General features: G+C 41.6%; 1 protein-coding gene across 2 annotated transcripts in view; it reads left to right on the forward strand.

The window, feature by feature from the left end:
- Positions 1 to 15,487, forward strand: part of LOC148022885 (tRNA synthetase beta subunit family protein) — an 88,203-nt gene extending 72,716 nt beyond the window's left edge. The window contains exons 14-19 of one of the 2 annotated variants that reach the window (XM_087695828.1): positions 4,506 to 4,640; positions 4,716 to 4,790; positions 5,119 to 5,226; positions 5,334 to 5,429; positions 5,584 to 5,667; positions 14,849 to 15,487. In XM_087695828.1, the coding sequence (XP_087551954.1) occupies positions 4,506 to 4,640; positions 4,716 to 4,790; positions 5,119 to 5,226; positions 5,334 to 5,429; positions 5,584 to 5,667; positions 14,849 to 14,917 (567 nt within the window). In that variant the 3' untranslated portion in view covers positions 14,918 to 15,487. Of the gene's footprint in view, positions 1 to 4,505; positions 4,641 to 4,715; positions 4,801 to 5,118; positions 5,227 to 5,333; positions 5,430 to 5,583; positions 5,668 to 14,848 lie in introns of those variants that run through there. The other variant, XR_015693557.1, reaches the window with a different exon arrangement.
- The last annotated feature ends 247 nt before the right edge of the window (positions 15,488 to 15,734 follow it).

Here is a 15,734-nt window from a genome sequence, read left to right on the forward strand (position 1 = left end):
AAGGAGTCATTCTAAGAGTGGCTTGATGCGTAATGCCACGACCAAGCAAATATAGCACGAGACATGTACTCCCCCCTTCTATTTGTGCGAAGCGTTTGCACTTTTAAGTCAGTTTCAGCTTCAAGCTTTTCAACAAGATGTTTGAAATGCATGAACACATCGGATTTTGTCTTTAGCCCATACACCCATGTACCAAGAGTAGTCATCAATAAATGTAACAAAGTACTGATGACCTCCGAGTGTATGTGTCCTCATGGGACCACAAACATCAGAGTGAATAAGCTGCATTTTTCGGCCAGCACGCACTACACCAACCTTTTTGAAGGTAAATCTATGCATCTTGCCCAAAATACATCCCTCACATGCATGAGGAGGTGGAGTCTCCACTTGAGGCAATGCATCTATTATACATCTCGGAAGGGTCATCAAACTCCCAAAGCTCACGTGTCCATAGCGGGCATGCGATAGCTCCGCATTTTGCATAGTGGGTGAAAGAATAGTGATTGCTAAAGCATCATGAGATTGTCTGTCATATGTATCCAACAAAAATAGACCCTTATGCAGGGTGTCGGATAGCCTACGTGCATAATCCATCTCTTTGTCTCTAACAATGCATTTGTCATCCTCAAAGATGACTTGAAAGCCATGCTTATTAAAAGCAGAGATAGACAACAAGTTCTTTGTAATGCTAGGTACAAACAAGACATCTAGAAGCATGAAATCACAACCATCTGCAACAGTAATAGTGACTGTCCCAATGCCACATACATCATAACTACTGCTGTTCGCACATGTAACACACTTCCCAGCAGGGCCTGAATGCAAAGAGGTAAACAAACACTTTCTGGAAGTGATGTACTTTGACGTTCCACTGCCAAAATACCATGTTTGTTGCGTTTCAGCAGCATTAAATGCTGAATCAGCCATTGAAGAATCATAACTGCATGTGAGAAATGCATAGTCCTTCTCTACAAAGTTGGCTGAAGTATGATCATCAGCAGATTTGTTGGCTGATGTTTCTTGGACAGCCAAACTGGAGTTCTTTTTCTTCTCTTTGGCCAATCTCTTTCTGTATTCATCGATATAATGACCGAGTTTCTTGCAATAATGGCATTTTCCCTTCTTTTTAGTCTTTTTTGTGTCTTGGACAACCTTATTTGATGGCTGTCCAGCATCACCCTTTTGCTGATTTTTTACATTTTTCTTGACTTTTTCTTTGCCTTTGAACTTGGAAAGTATAGCCACATCACCTGAACACAATGCCACATTCTTCCGAGTCTATTTCTCTTGCAACAAGAGGCCTTTCAACTCCACAAATGTAAGGGGTTGTTGCACCGCACCAAAAAAAAAAAAAAAGACAGCATCAAAGAGGTGTGGAAACCAATATATGACTCTCGAAGAGAGTTCAGTGTGATGTTTGCCAATTTAGCATTTTGAATAACCTCATCAACATTGAGTACCTGCTCATGCAAATCCTGTATGCGAGTAAGGTGCTCTGTCACGCTATCACCTTTATCCGTGGTCACATTGGCCAACTCTCTACGAGGATAGGATATCGTGGCCTCATTGCATGCTGTAAACATACGCTCGAGTATATCCCATGTTGATTTTGAGGTCTTACAAGACCGAATGTGTGGAATAATTGCCCTTTTCATTGATAAGGTAATCAAAGAAAGTGCCTATGCATCGTTTGAGTCCCATTTTCTCTAATCCTTGGTAGGAGGGAGAGGAGAGGCAGCAGCAGTAGCAGCACCAATACCACCACTAGCAACACCAACAACCTGTCCTCGAGCGTCACGCTGAGGAGTCTAAGGTGCAAGACCTCCCGGTCACTGCAAATCACCTGTAACATAGTCCCACAAGTCCTTTGCCACAAGAAGGTTACGGACTAAAACTCCACAGTGGGTAGTTTGAGCCATCAAGTTTGTCCTCCTGAGTGAGGACACCAAGGATGTTGCTTCGATCATTATTCCCCTGACGTGCCATGCTGTCAATGATAGACAAAAATTTGCAGCCAAATACCTCAATGCTGAAGTAAAGAGTTTACCCCTCAGAGTACCAAAATCCCCCACGGGATTAAGAAACAAGTACCAAACTGTCACTCAAACGCCAAAGTGTGCATAATGCCACCCAAATCAGCTTTCAGCCAGTAAATTACAGCACTATACTGCTGTACCACATCCGCCTTGAAATGTATGTCCACAAAAGTACAAAATACACAACTTAATGCTGATTCTTACCAAAATTTACAGAATTTTTTCAAAATTCTTTGCCCAATCTGAGTGTAACAGCAATTAAATGTTGCTGTACTGCTTGTTGCATGCCTTGGAGTGCGTGTTGGGCAAAAGCCCCAAATTTCTTTTTAAAATTTGAAAGAAGGTGAAGAAATTTGTACCTTATAGGTGGAGTTTCTGCAGAAATGTCGCCTTAGGATGCATGTTAGTAGTGAACAACAGCTGAAATCTGCCTCGTGATGTGTGACGGATCCAAAAAACTGAAAAGCCCCAAATTTTGTTGAGCCAATGTGGAAGAAATTGCGCAATGTTTATGAGTTTGGTAACAATTTGCACAAAGGGCCTCCAATTGGGCAAAAGCCCCAAATTTTTGGTGGAAATGTCCAAGAAATTGAGAAATTTCTTCGAATTGGTTGTCAATACGAACTCTGGGAGCAAAAATTAGCAAAAGCCCCAAATTTTTGGGCAACACGAGAGATTCGAAAAGAGAAGTCTAAAATAGATTGGAAATTCCAGAAATTTCGAGAAAACCCCAAATCTGAAAATTAGGGTTTCTGGACTTTTTAGGGTTTGCAGAAATTGGTGGGCAGAATTGAGAAAATGGTAGGTAGAGCTGAAAAAATGGCGGGCAGAGCCGAAAACAGCAATAGCTCTTTCAAAACAGCAGCTCCTCGGGTTGCGTGTAGGCTGAAAACAGCAGATCTAGAGCAAACAAGAGACGGCTCAACTACATCTCCTTGACTTCAGCAGCACCTCACAGCAGCTGAAAACTCTTCCTTGAACTGAGAACCAAGCGGCCAGCTGTAGGACCTTGGGCGGAATTGCACCGGCTAACGGTGGCTGAACAGAATCCGCGCGTACGAGCTGCTCTGATACCAAATGTTGGAGAATGGCAACCAGCTATGGAGAGAGAGAGGAGAGACAATGACAGTAAGAGAGTGGGCTGAAGCAAAAAGAGAAGAGTGTACTTGCTAGAATGAAAGATAGAGTGAAGGTATAACTTATGTTTAGGTCAAGGGTTGACCTAACTAGCCTTCCACCAACTAACTAGAGTTAGGTTTATTTTACTCTAGAGCCTAGTGTCACTACTTTTAAGTTTCTAAGACACTAGGTGTGCACACCTTACATTGACACTTTAATAAGTGTCCACACCACACAAATTACATTGGGCATTGCCCATAGAATCGGCAAATTCTAACACCAAGCCCCACACCTACGTATTGAAGGTCTCCCTCTTTAATATCTAGCACTCTTTCAAGCAACTCTTTCTACTCCGCTTGAACACATCAAAGCACATGAGAAGGAAATCAGGTTGCACCGCAGTCTATGCAGAAATTAGGGTTTGAAAGCCCTAATTTTCAGAATTGCGTCAAATCAACCCATTGTGATTGTGTATGGTTCAAGTAGTAGGTGCCCGTGGTTTGTTTCAACAAAATCCTATTATGGGGAGGAACCAGTTCCCCTTTCAACGTGGTGTTGTCTCTCTCTCTTTCCATTTTCATGGTGATAATTCATCAAGTTGGTTAAGTTCAAAGCCTTGTCATTCTCACATTCTTTCCCATGCTTACACTACTTTGTCACCACACATGTGAAAGTTGCAGGAAGCATGGTTGCAGAGAAGCAACTAAAGTCCTCCACCAGTTGGCAATACTCTATTGCAAGTCCTAGGAAGAGGAGAGTGACAAGGTATTGGGGTAAATTTATGGTGATGCCCAAAAGAGGAGATTGTGAAGTGGCTGTACCAAGGAATCATATAAATAACTCACTATGTGGATATGACAAGAGAGCTATTGACTAGTCTGGTGCAGCGTCCTCTAAGGTGAGAGAAACCATGATGACTGTGTCCGATCAGCTCTTCCTGTGCTATGTGTAATGTGTTGATATGCAAGGTAGAATGGATCCAATCTTGGGGTTGGCCAGGAAGGGGAATGACCCATGACATTGGCTTACATCTGTTGGTTGCGTTGGTGTTGGGCCAGAGGTTGTTTTTGTGTATGTTCCTACGAGGACCTGCTAAGCGATCTTCTTATTGACCAGAGGGGGAATGCTGCTACAATGTCAGGGAGCAGCTATAGTTCAGAATGATCAAGCATGTATTAAAGTTACTTATGTTTTGCACCTCTTTTATTCTTTTGAAACTAACAAAGTTGCAGAACTCATTGATTCATAGTTTGTTTATTACTTAATAAAAAAGGCTAGTTGAAATGTAATGCTCTTTTGAACACTCATACCAGCATATGTTTGACTCATGGCATCTGTCTTTGATTACAGGTTGCAATGAGTGGATTTACAGAAGTTCTCACCTGGATTTTGTGTTCACATGAAGAGAACTTTCAGTTTGTGAAACGTGAAGACAATGGACACACTGCAGTAGTTGTTGGAAACCCTCGAACCAGTGAATTTGAGGTTTGACCTATTTGAAGGTTCAATGTCCAATAAGAGAGTCTTTTGCAGCATTCTAACCTGTTTGCATTGTTTCAGATGGCAAGAAGCAGTCTTCTGCCAGGACTTCTAAAAACACTCGGACACAACAAAGATCATCCACGACCTGTAAAGGTTTGGTCTAGTTACGTCCCTCACCTCCTTCATGTAGAAACAGACCTCTGTGCTTTCACTCTACCCCATTAAGTCTGGTGCCTCCAAAATGCTACACTGAATTTTCCTTTCTTTCCACTCTACAAAACTACACTACATTTCAACTTGTTGATGTAGAAGAAAAGTCATCCAAGAAATGTCTGCATGTAGTCTAGTTCATAGCTTCTGTACCTCATCATGAGTCAATTGTGGCAGTGTATGATATTCAATGTTCTTTTTATGTGACTCACATGTTTCAATCATTAGTGTTTTTGCTAAGACAATTTCACCCGTGTGGTGTTGATTGCAGATTTTTGAAGTTTCGGACATTGTACGGCTAGATTCTGATAAGGATGTTGGTGCTAGGAATCAACGCCATCTGGCCGCTTTATACTGCAATGCAATTTCAGGATTTGAGGTGAAGCCTTGTCACGGCTATTAGCTTGCCATCCTTATTTTCTACCTTGCTACAGGACTATTGTGAAGCTTCTAGCTCCATGAACTAAATGACTTTTTAAAAAAAAGGTGATACACGGCTTGGTTGATAGAATAATGCAAGTCGTGGGGGTGATGCATGTAGCAGCTGGTGACAACTCTGGCTACTATATTGAACCTTCACAGGCTAGTGATGCAAACTATATCCTACACTGGTTATATTCCTATGTACTTATTTTTACCATGGATATGTAGCACCTGCTTAACAACCTTCTTAAAAGTATGAAAGAACATGTTGCCATAGTGGATCAAAGGTATAATTTTGTAGCTTGAATAACAGGAGCCTGAGTTCTTCCCAGGACGGCAAGCAGACATAATTTGCAAAGGGTTGCGGATTGGAACTTTTGGAATTGTACACCCAGAAGTAAGTGCTCACATCCATATATTTGCTTACTTGAAATCACCCACATTGCAGAGGTAAAATATATGAAATCTTAGAATCCCAGTCTGTTAGAGAGTTGTATATTGCAGGCAGCATGCCATGGAGTTACAATTTAGGATTTTGGATTTTAACTTTTTAATGAGGCCAAGAGAAGCATGTCTCGTCAGGTAGAAGCACAAAATCTCTGGTATTATTTTTTTCTTTTTGATGCCATATAAAGAGTGGCTAATACTTTCACTCAAGGTAACAGGGTAACATATATAGGGGCTCTATAACCATGCTGGATCAAGGAGAAGGAATGCACAAGGTTACTTGGGTGACCTGGGGGCAGAGGGGAAAGAAGCCAAAATAGGGCACTATAGATTGGGGATTGCCATCACACATAGTGAAGAACAGATTGCACTGCTCGGCATCACTGAGGGATAGCCACCTTAGCTCGTGCCCATGATTAAGCCTCCTACTATGCAATTCTGTAAGGAAGACGGCACAAAAGGATAACATGAGTGATTCTTGCAGAGCTGCAACTATGAAGATACCATGACAAGCAAGATGACAAATTCCTCTCCCTTCCCAAACAGCCCCAGGAGGACCAACTGAAAGTCTCAATGGTGCTGTGATCTTCTCAATGCTTGGTACTGGTAAGCTTCCACTCTTTTCCCTACATCAGCAGATAGCTGGCAGCACTAGTATGGCCACATCGTAACACTCAGGTGGTCTGATTGCTCAGGATGAGATGTCCTTTAGCTGTCCAATGTGCGAGTATGTGTGCCACCAAGAGTTAGCAGTGTTCTGAATATATCCAGTCGCTAGAGCTTTAACAAGGGCTCTTGCTGCAAGAATAGGTTCTTGGTACATAATGCAAGTAGGGAGACTTCCATTATCTATGTCTTCAAGAGCTCTTTTGCTTAGGCTGTTGTGGTGGATGCAAGGTCCTGGTTTACAGTGGAATTGACTGGAGATTCTAAAGGCATTGGTTTCTTGGAAGTGCAAGATAATTGAGCAAAGGCTTGGAGACTCTAAAACTATTGACGACCACCTCTTGTGTGTGGCATGTGCTTTGGTACTTGACACAATAACAAGTTCATGGCAGATACAGAGGTAGAGAGTGTTCTATCATTTGCTTCTTTAAGAGCAATTGACTGGAGGCTCTGAAAACCGTGGCTTCTTGGAGGTGCAAGATAAGTAAGCAAAGGCTTAGTCTATCATGTGGTCAAGTAATTACAGGAGGTCTTTGGTCTATTGTGAGAACAAACTCTTGTCTATTCATCACTAGCATTGGGATGGGTGATGAGGGTATGGCATATTTCACAATTGAGGGAAACTTTGAAACAACATCCTGAATTTTCCAAAAGGGCGAAACATGAATGGGAATGCTATGTCATCAAGGGTAGATGAAGGATTTATATAATATCTGAGTCAAGAAGATTTTAGGATCCTTGAATAATAGCACCTGCTGCCCTATTTGCGGGCTCTCTATCTGCAACAAATTCCACAACATGCTCTAGGCCAATAAGCTCAACACCTGTAACCCACTCTGCTGCAAGTACATCTGCTGACTTTCTTGTTCCCGATGCATCATGTGAAGATATGAAATACATTTCCCCACAAGAATAAGCAACCATACCATGAATGGATCACTTGCGTGTATCACTCCAACCATCAGCAATCAAGGAAACTCCATTTTTAGCCCACATGCTCTTTCTAGTCACTGCTGCTTGCTCAACAAGGCGCTTTTCCTTGTCGAGCAAAGTGGTGCGTAAGGTCTCTGATGATGGAGGTACATACGAAGGGCCATACTCACCAATCTTCTTGCACATCAATTTAAAATACTCTGACTTGGCTGCACGAAATTGAATGTGGTCATGATAAAAAAAGCGTGCCACTGATGTATCTACCTCTTGCTTCTTCTTGGGATCCCAACTACCATCAAGTGTGCTTTGTCTACGCGCAACATGTGGCGTTGTTGATGGCATGGCCGATGCAATGCCTGCAGTAGGTGTGGAGGTAGCACTTCTTGATACTGACCCTGCTCTAGATACATTTGATGGAGATGGTGTCACAAAAGTTACAGGGTCAACTGCAACATGTCGTGGTCTAGATGCAAGACAAGCTTGTTGACCTGCTACACTGTCACGAAGCTCCCTTTGCTTCTTCAAGGTCACATTCAGACAAAACTGCACCTCTGAATTAGGCTCATGTAGGAGATGAGCTCGGACCTGACTTTGTATAAATATTAAAATGAAACAAGTGGCAATTGATAGTCCATATTCTAATATTTAAGTAACTTTGAAAAATCAAAATCAATAAAAATTTGAAATACAAATGCTCGGCTCAATGGATTACCTTGTTTGCTCCACTAGTTCGCTTGTATGGGCAAAGCTTGCAAGTCCATGGTCGAGATCCTCCACCACTTAAAGAGCGGTCAGCATTTACTTCTTCCCACCATGACCAATCATCAGACCTTCTTCCTCGACCACCAACCCGACGAGCGGGGCGGAAAGATGAAGCCATTTATGATTTCAGGCTGAAAATTGAAGGCTCAAGAGTTGAGAGAAGGAAAAATTGAAGGCTGAAAATTGAAGGCTCGAGAGAAGGGAGAAGACTCAAGAGTCAAGACTCACTCAAGAGTCGAGAGAGAAGGAAAAGGGAGAGAAGGGAGAAGAGAAGGTAGAAGGAAGAAGAGAAGGAAGAGAAGAAAGAGAAAGAAGAGAAAGGAGGAGGAAGAGAAGGAAGAGGTTGGAGGTGGTAGGAGAAAGAAGAGAAAGAAGAAGAAGAGAGAAAAGAGAAGGAAGAGAAGAAAGAAGAAGAAGGAAGAGAAATAAGGTGGCTGGGAGCAGGATGCAGGTGGGAGCAAGACGCAGGCCAGGACTTGGCGGGAGTAGAACGCAAACAAGGCGCAGGCGGGAGTAGGTGAACTGGGTGCAGGCGGGAGCAGAACGTGGTTGCAGATCGTCCACGCAGGATAAGCGGGCGGCCGGCCGCAGGTAAGTTGTGCCACGTGGCGTTCCCTGTCCTGTTTCAGACAGGGAATGCAACAGGGAACGCGTTCCCTGCTGCGGTCAGACAGAAGACAGGGAATGCAACAGGGAACGCGTTCCCTGCTGCGGTCCCTGTCTGAAACGGGACAGGGAACGTTCCATCAATGGGAAACGTGGTTCACGACGGATACGTGCCGGGGACGGCGATTCCACGTGCTGGGGGGCCGTTCTGGCCGTTTCCTGTCACTATGGTGCAACTCAAAACCTTGAGTACTATATAAAAATATATCCCTATTTGGTGTGGTTATAGCTTTAGAAATGATAGGACATTAGGCAATGTCTCTGGTTGTGCCTTTTCATTATCAGATGTAGGGCTATCCTTTGTACTTAGTTTCATATATGGAGGCAATGGTACAACGATTACTTTCCCTCCTCCATATTGAAACACTACAAAATCTTGTATACACACTCCTGTGTTGACAGATAAAGAAGGCCTCTCAATCTATCCTTGAGTATATACATGCTAAGAATGTGATTTACCTCACCAAGATCCTTTATGTCAAAACTATTGTGTAGATTCTGTTTCAATGTATTCAAAGCATGAACATCCCTACCACCAATCAACATGTCATCCATATACAAAACCAACATAATAAGGCTGCCACCTGCTGCCTTCTTGGTATATAAGTAGTGATTCACTTGACTCCTTTTTAATCCTTGAGATTGTATGAATGCGTCAAACTTATGATGAAGGTGGCTTGCCTGACCACACTTCTTGAGGAACTTTTTTCCTCAAAGACATGTTTCACTCATAGTTGTTAGGTACGAAAGGTACAATACGATAATATACGGTACTAAATGGTACCTTAAGATTTTATAAGGTACGATACGATATTAGTAAGAAAAAAAACTTGATTATTTTAGACTAAAGATAATATATAGATATTTCAAGTCTAAATAGTAGTGCTATTAGAGTATATAAGATGAATACTTGAGGGTAAAATGTCAAAACCTAATGTTGCATGTGCAACATGTGCTACTACTACCTACAACTTACAGCTACATACATGGGAGTGGATACATCATACATGAATGATCATATAAATAAGAGAATTGTGGGCTTGAGAGAAATTGTTTGAATCTCAAATAACCTAATCTCATGGGAGAACCATATTAATATAAGGAGCATTTAGCTCATCCCAAAGTGCAGTTCGAATGGAAAAAGATGTAACCATTAAGTTGGTACCTTATGGTACTAATACGTAAGGTACGGTACCTTAAGTATGGTATAGTATGAAACCTTCCGTACGTGGTACTGGTGCAACTATAGTTGAGAGAGAGAGAGAGAGAGAGAGAGAGAGAGAGAGAGAGAGGCATGGGGGAGAGAAATAAGAAAGAAAGAGGAAAAAAAAAAAATGAGAAAGAAAAAAAAAAGTAGGCTTGAAGAAGAGTGGTAAAAAAGTGTCTATTTTTTTTTGAACTAAATCGTACGGATACGTACCGTACCGTACCGTACGGATTAGTTCATACTACGTATGAAGACAACCTTGGTTTCACTGATTTATCAAGTGTATGTTGTCATAATAGTCTCTGTCCAGAATCCATGAGGTAACGCGACATGAGACAACATGGTACGAACCTTCTCTTGAAAAGTCCTATTTATACACTTTGCAATACTGTTTTTGGGCAGATTATAAGGGACAATGAGCTTCCTTTTTATCCTTTGTGACAGAGCCATTAGGGTTGACAACAAGTACCTTATATGGGCCCATCCACCGCTGTTGAAGCTTGCCAGGAAACTTGTCAAATCGTGAATCATAGGCTAGGAACAAATCACCTTCCTTGAACTCCTTGTGCTTGATGAAACTGTCATGGTAAGCCTTACGTCGAGCTTGCTTGGCTTCCATGCACTGTAGAGCCATCCTACGAGTTTCGTCCAAACATTCCAAGTGCAGGAGATGACATTGCAGTGAATCATCGTCCCCCAAACGCTCTTTGATAGCCACTCGCAAAGAGGGCAATTCCAGTTCAACAGAAAAAACAGCTTCTGTACCATATACCAGCAAAAATCGGGTGAATTGAGGATCCTTTGCCAATTCAGCAAAGAGATTTGTTGCTGTCATCATCTGATTTTTAAACCGGTCATCAAATTACTCTTCACCGGTCATCAAATTCCTTTTGACTTTATTGGTCATCAGTGTTGTTATGCCCTACATCTTGCCCAATAGCAACATTTTCAGTTGAGCGCTGTCCAAGATTATGCATTGCATTTCCTTCATTCCCACGTGAATGTTCATATTGAGAGGCATCATCACTGCCTGATTCCATCTCATTGTATGAAGACATTGCTGTATTTTCTCAGCTGAGAGCAAAAATCAGCACTAGCACAAAGCTTTGGCTTGCAATCAAGTGCCTCGAGCACACCAAATCAAGGGATCGAGTGGTATCCCAGTAATGGAACCATGAAACCAGCCTTCTTTGATAGAGTGGTAAAACCTAATCAAGAACTTAATTACAACAATTAATAATTGAGCATAAACTGAAATGCACATATCACCTTCATAATCTTGGACAGTAGACACCTGGTTGGCCCCAAAACTAGCACCCCTTTTGGTATCTCTTTAACTTTGATTGCTAATGAATAGTGTACAAGTTGAGTTTCCACAATCTCCTTTGCTGATCCAAAAGCCTCTTACTGTACAAACAATCGGCAAGAAATTTTGGCCAATTGCCCCTTGATTTTCACTCAAGACTTGCCCAAATAAAGCCACCAAATGGCCAAATGATGGCCCGATTTATAATTGATGGCATAGTATCTAAAATCCCTGTCAACTCCATGAATTTCAGGTGTTGATTTTGGTGTGCAATATCTTCTTCTATTGGGACGGGTCAGGTCCCAAGGTGGTTGCGAAACCCTGGCCCGATTTAGAATTGATGGCATAGTATCTAAAATCCCTGTCAACTACATGAATTTCAAGTGTTGATTTTGGTGTGCGATACCTTCTCCTATTGGGACGGGTCAGGTCCCAAGGTGGTTGTAGAAACCCTAATTATGCAGAAATTTAGGGTTTGCAACAGAAATTCTCTCATTGTCCACCAAATTTGGCTGAGAATGGTCGAGAAATGTTGAGATCTTTTTAGAATTTATTGGGGAAGGTGAGAGAAAGCCAAGATGAGAAAGAAATCTAATTTTCTTCACGAGAAAATCCTAAAATCTGCTTGCTACCTTCTCTAGCTTGGATTTAATGCAGTCCCTACTGCTAGGCACCTCCAAAATGTTGTCACCTGATTAGCAATGTTGTTGCCAGCCCTTGGAAATTGTCTCCTTGCTGTCCTCTGCTTGTTGAGGCCTCCAGATGGCTGTCTTCTATAATAAATTGCTGTTCTTTGATAAAAAAATGGGCCATTAGTTCCCTCCCTCTCCTAGGCGGAAACTAACTGAATGGTTGAGACCAAGTCCCCAAAAATGTTTTTGAAGTTTGCATGGGTATTTTTGCCAAGTGGCAACCTTCTAAACCCACTTTTCAGCCTTATCCAAGCATTTGATTAATTTTCAAAATTAAATAATCCAAAAAATTAATTTTAGCCCCTTTGACTCTACCCAAAATTAAATGTGCACATCCATAATGAAATTGGCTAGGCAATTTGCAACTTGGAGTGGTCCCCAACCTCTGTTGACCCTGACTGACAATAATTAATTAATTAATTAATGCTAGTCCCTTGTGTCACCATTGATACTTATTGGCCAAACAACTATCCTAGGATTAAAATTGACACCAATTGACCCTCCTAAGCCCAGCTGGCATAACATATGACAACTTTTGGCTTTGACACCCACTGCATGCTCGGGATCCTTGGCTTGTTACCATCAAATAATTGCCATGCACATCACATGTGCTAAACAACCTTACACATTTGATTAATAACTCAATCAAATGTTGTCGGTTATATTAAAGCATCTTAAATTTTCATGTTCGTGTGATACCAAACCTATCCTTGAACAAACAATGAAAGTAGTCCCTAGTCACATAGTAACCGGAGTAGCTATCCAAGTACTTGCTAGTGGGGCTTCTCTATCTCGTCCTTTGGAGATATAGTCAAAGATCTCATTAGTATACAATCTATAAAGTGTTAGTGAGAGAGGACATCCTTGCTTCACTCTAATGGTAGAGTGAATAGGAGTGGAAAGACCCTCAATTGTTTGTTCTTTGCTGCTCCATATCAGCTCTTTAGGTTCTGCTATGCCTGATAATTATGCATCAACTTGGCTCTTGGTACCATATTGAAAACTTTGCGAAAGTCCACAAAGCACCAATAGATCCGTCTCCCATGGGTTCTACCCTCTGTGAAGACATGGTCCAATATTGAAAAGTCTCTCTTGAATGGGGCCCATGCATGTTTGTCAAGGCTCACTTTCTTTGTCTATCGACTAAACTCTTGTTCAAGGATGGAGGCATATAACTTGGCGAATCTGTGGTCATCCATGATAGTTGGACAATAGTACTGGATAAGGTGGGATCAGATGACTTAAGAATGTGCACACTGATGTTAGTACTCCTACGCTTTGGGAAGCCTTCACACATGGCTCTATTAAACATGTATACAAGGAGATTTGCGACCATGTCTAGTATGTATAAGGTGCCAAGCTACGAAGACATCATGATCTTGTAACTTACCTATGCAAAGTTTGTCAATGGCCTCCCGAACCATGCTCTCTACGAGGAAAGTAATTATGGAGAGGGTGGCAGTGGATTAGGGAGAAGATACTGATCTGCTATTGTATAAAGGCTGGCTGTGTGCTGTGCTCATGTGTGAGGACATGTAATGGGCATGGCTAGGCAATGATCTTTGAAGAGTTTCCAAGCCTCTCTAGAATGTTGGCTCAAAAATAGGTGGTACAAATCTTTTTTCAATTGAGCTAAAGATGTTCTTGGTCATTGGCAAAGTCCATGAGATCAGTATCATGATGCACATGTGGATCTATGATAGTAATTAAGCATGAGATCAGGATTGCGATGTATGTAAATGCTCGATTGTAATTTAGCATGGGATTGATATTGTGATGCATGTAGGGGTCTTTTAGAGTGCCTTTTTTTTGGGTGGGGGGGGGGGGGGTTTGCAAAATCACTACTGTTGGTGAGAACAACTTTGGGCAAAGGCATTAGGGCAAGTGCTAATGTCTAGGAATCTAGTGATGTTGAGCTCAGTAAGTGCATAACGAGAGTGCAAGAGAGGATTAATTAACATGGAGATGCAAATTGTGATGAACTGAGAGGAAATCTTTATACAGCGGTGCCTTGCACAAACAGGGAATAGGGCAGGTCGAAATTTAAATCAATCCAACGGTAGTGGTCCAATCTGGCTTGATACCAGGTGGGTTGGCGTCCAATTTAGTCTGGATGAGTCCTTGGGACAACTAGAAAGGATTAGTTGGATGGTACCATGTTCAACGTGCTTGCTTTAGGCCCTGAAGGACCTAGGCTGAGTGATAAATGCTCTAGTCTATCTCCTGAGATAACAAATCTCTCGGGCCTCTTCCCATAGACGTTTTTCTGAATCTCACCTTCTACATCCATTTGTTAGATGGGCCAGGAAATGATGGAACACTAGAGCCAAGAGAATGTAGATAGAGTGGTCACATGGGCTGTAACTACGGACAGCAGATGTTCTTCCTTGGCCATAAGGATTGGAGTTTCTCTCTCAAGACACACTGGATATGAATCACTTGGCAATGAAGCAGAGAAATTGTTACACTTTAAGCACAAATTATTACAACAGATATGTTTTGAACAATCACCCCATGAATGTCTGTCAACTGTACTGTTTTGGTTCGCGTTTTCTCTTGTGAAAGGAAAAGTCTCCCTTTGCCCACCACTTCAATCCTATTTCTGTAGACTGCTTCATTCCTGTCATCTGAATCCTCAGGAGAGTCCTTCACAGCCCTGCAGTTGCTTCCAAAATTCACTTGAACCTCACACCAGTTGAACATAGGATTTTTCCCAAGTTATTTCATAACTATTATGCTGTTTATTGTCTTTCTGGATGTTTGTGTTAAACTGTCGTACATGTATGCACTTTCTCAACTGTCATGTTTCAGAATTTTCTAAAGCATTTTAGAGCAATGAGGGTGTTGAGAGGTCCCATCTCTTCATGGGTGTTTTTATAATTGTCTGTTTGATTTTCAGGTTTTACAGAACTTTCTTATCCAGGACCCATGCTCAGTGCTTGAGATAAACATTGAGCCCCTTCTTTGAAGAGCTTTGATGGCTATGGCTTGGGTGACTGCATAATTTTTCCTGAAGACGAGTATTTCTGAACACAAAAATGTTGTCAACTATAGATGGCCAACAATTAGCCAAATGGCTTATTGTAATGATGAGTAAGTACACAATGGCTCCCTTATTTTGTAGGCATCATGAATTATCCATTCCATAGACATCGTCACATATTTGTCAATTCTCATGCACATCAGAACCTTGAGGTTCCATTCAGTTCTCAAATGTAAGTTAAAAAAAAGAAGAAGAAAAATTTGAGCTCAGCTCAGCATCAGTCTACTATATTGAGAAGACTTTTCCAGTCTATCAAAGGACAGCCTCAAACAATGTTGTGAGCGTCTGAGGTTCTGTGTTGTATTTCATTGGAGCAACATGAAGGCAAAGTGGAAAGTTTAACATTTAGAACTGGTCCATGAAGGCAAAGTGGAAAGTTTAACATTTAGAACTGGTCCTTGAATCTAAATTGGACTGCTATGGATTCTAATGGGAAGTAGGTTGATGGAAGTTCACAATTCAGGCTTTAATAAGGAGAGAGTTGCTAAGATTCATGTTTTAATGCTTAATGAGCTAGAGATGCACATTATGACTTTCTTACTCTTCTTTACGTCTGATCAAGTTGCATGGGTAGTTCTCTTATGTGCATAGACCTAGAGTAATTTTGTTGAGATCAATCTGGGTAAGATTGGATAGGTGTTCATTGCTGCTGTCTCTCTCCCACCCACTTGCTCACATACACACTCTTTGTGATCGATTGTTGTTGTAGCTCTTAATACAAGGTAGATTAGAGATTCAGTAG

This window comes from Lygodium microphyllum, chromosome 16 (assembly GCF_053477565.2).
Source record: "Lygodium microphyllum isolate KBCC chromosome 16, Lygodium_microphyllum_v1.1.10, whole genome shotgun sequence".
Classification (NCBI taxonomy): domain Eukaryota; kingdom Viridiplantae; phylum Streptophyta; class Polypodiopsida; order Schizaeales; family Lygodiaceae; genus Lygodium; species Lygodium microphyllum.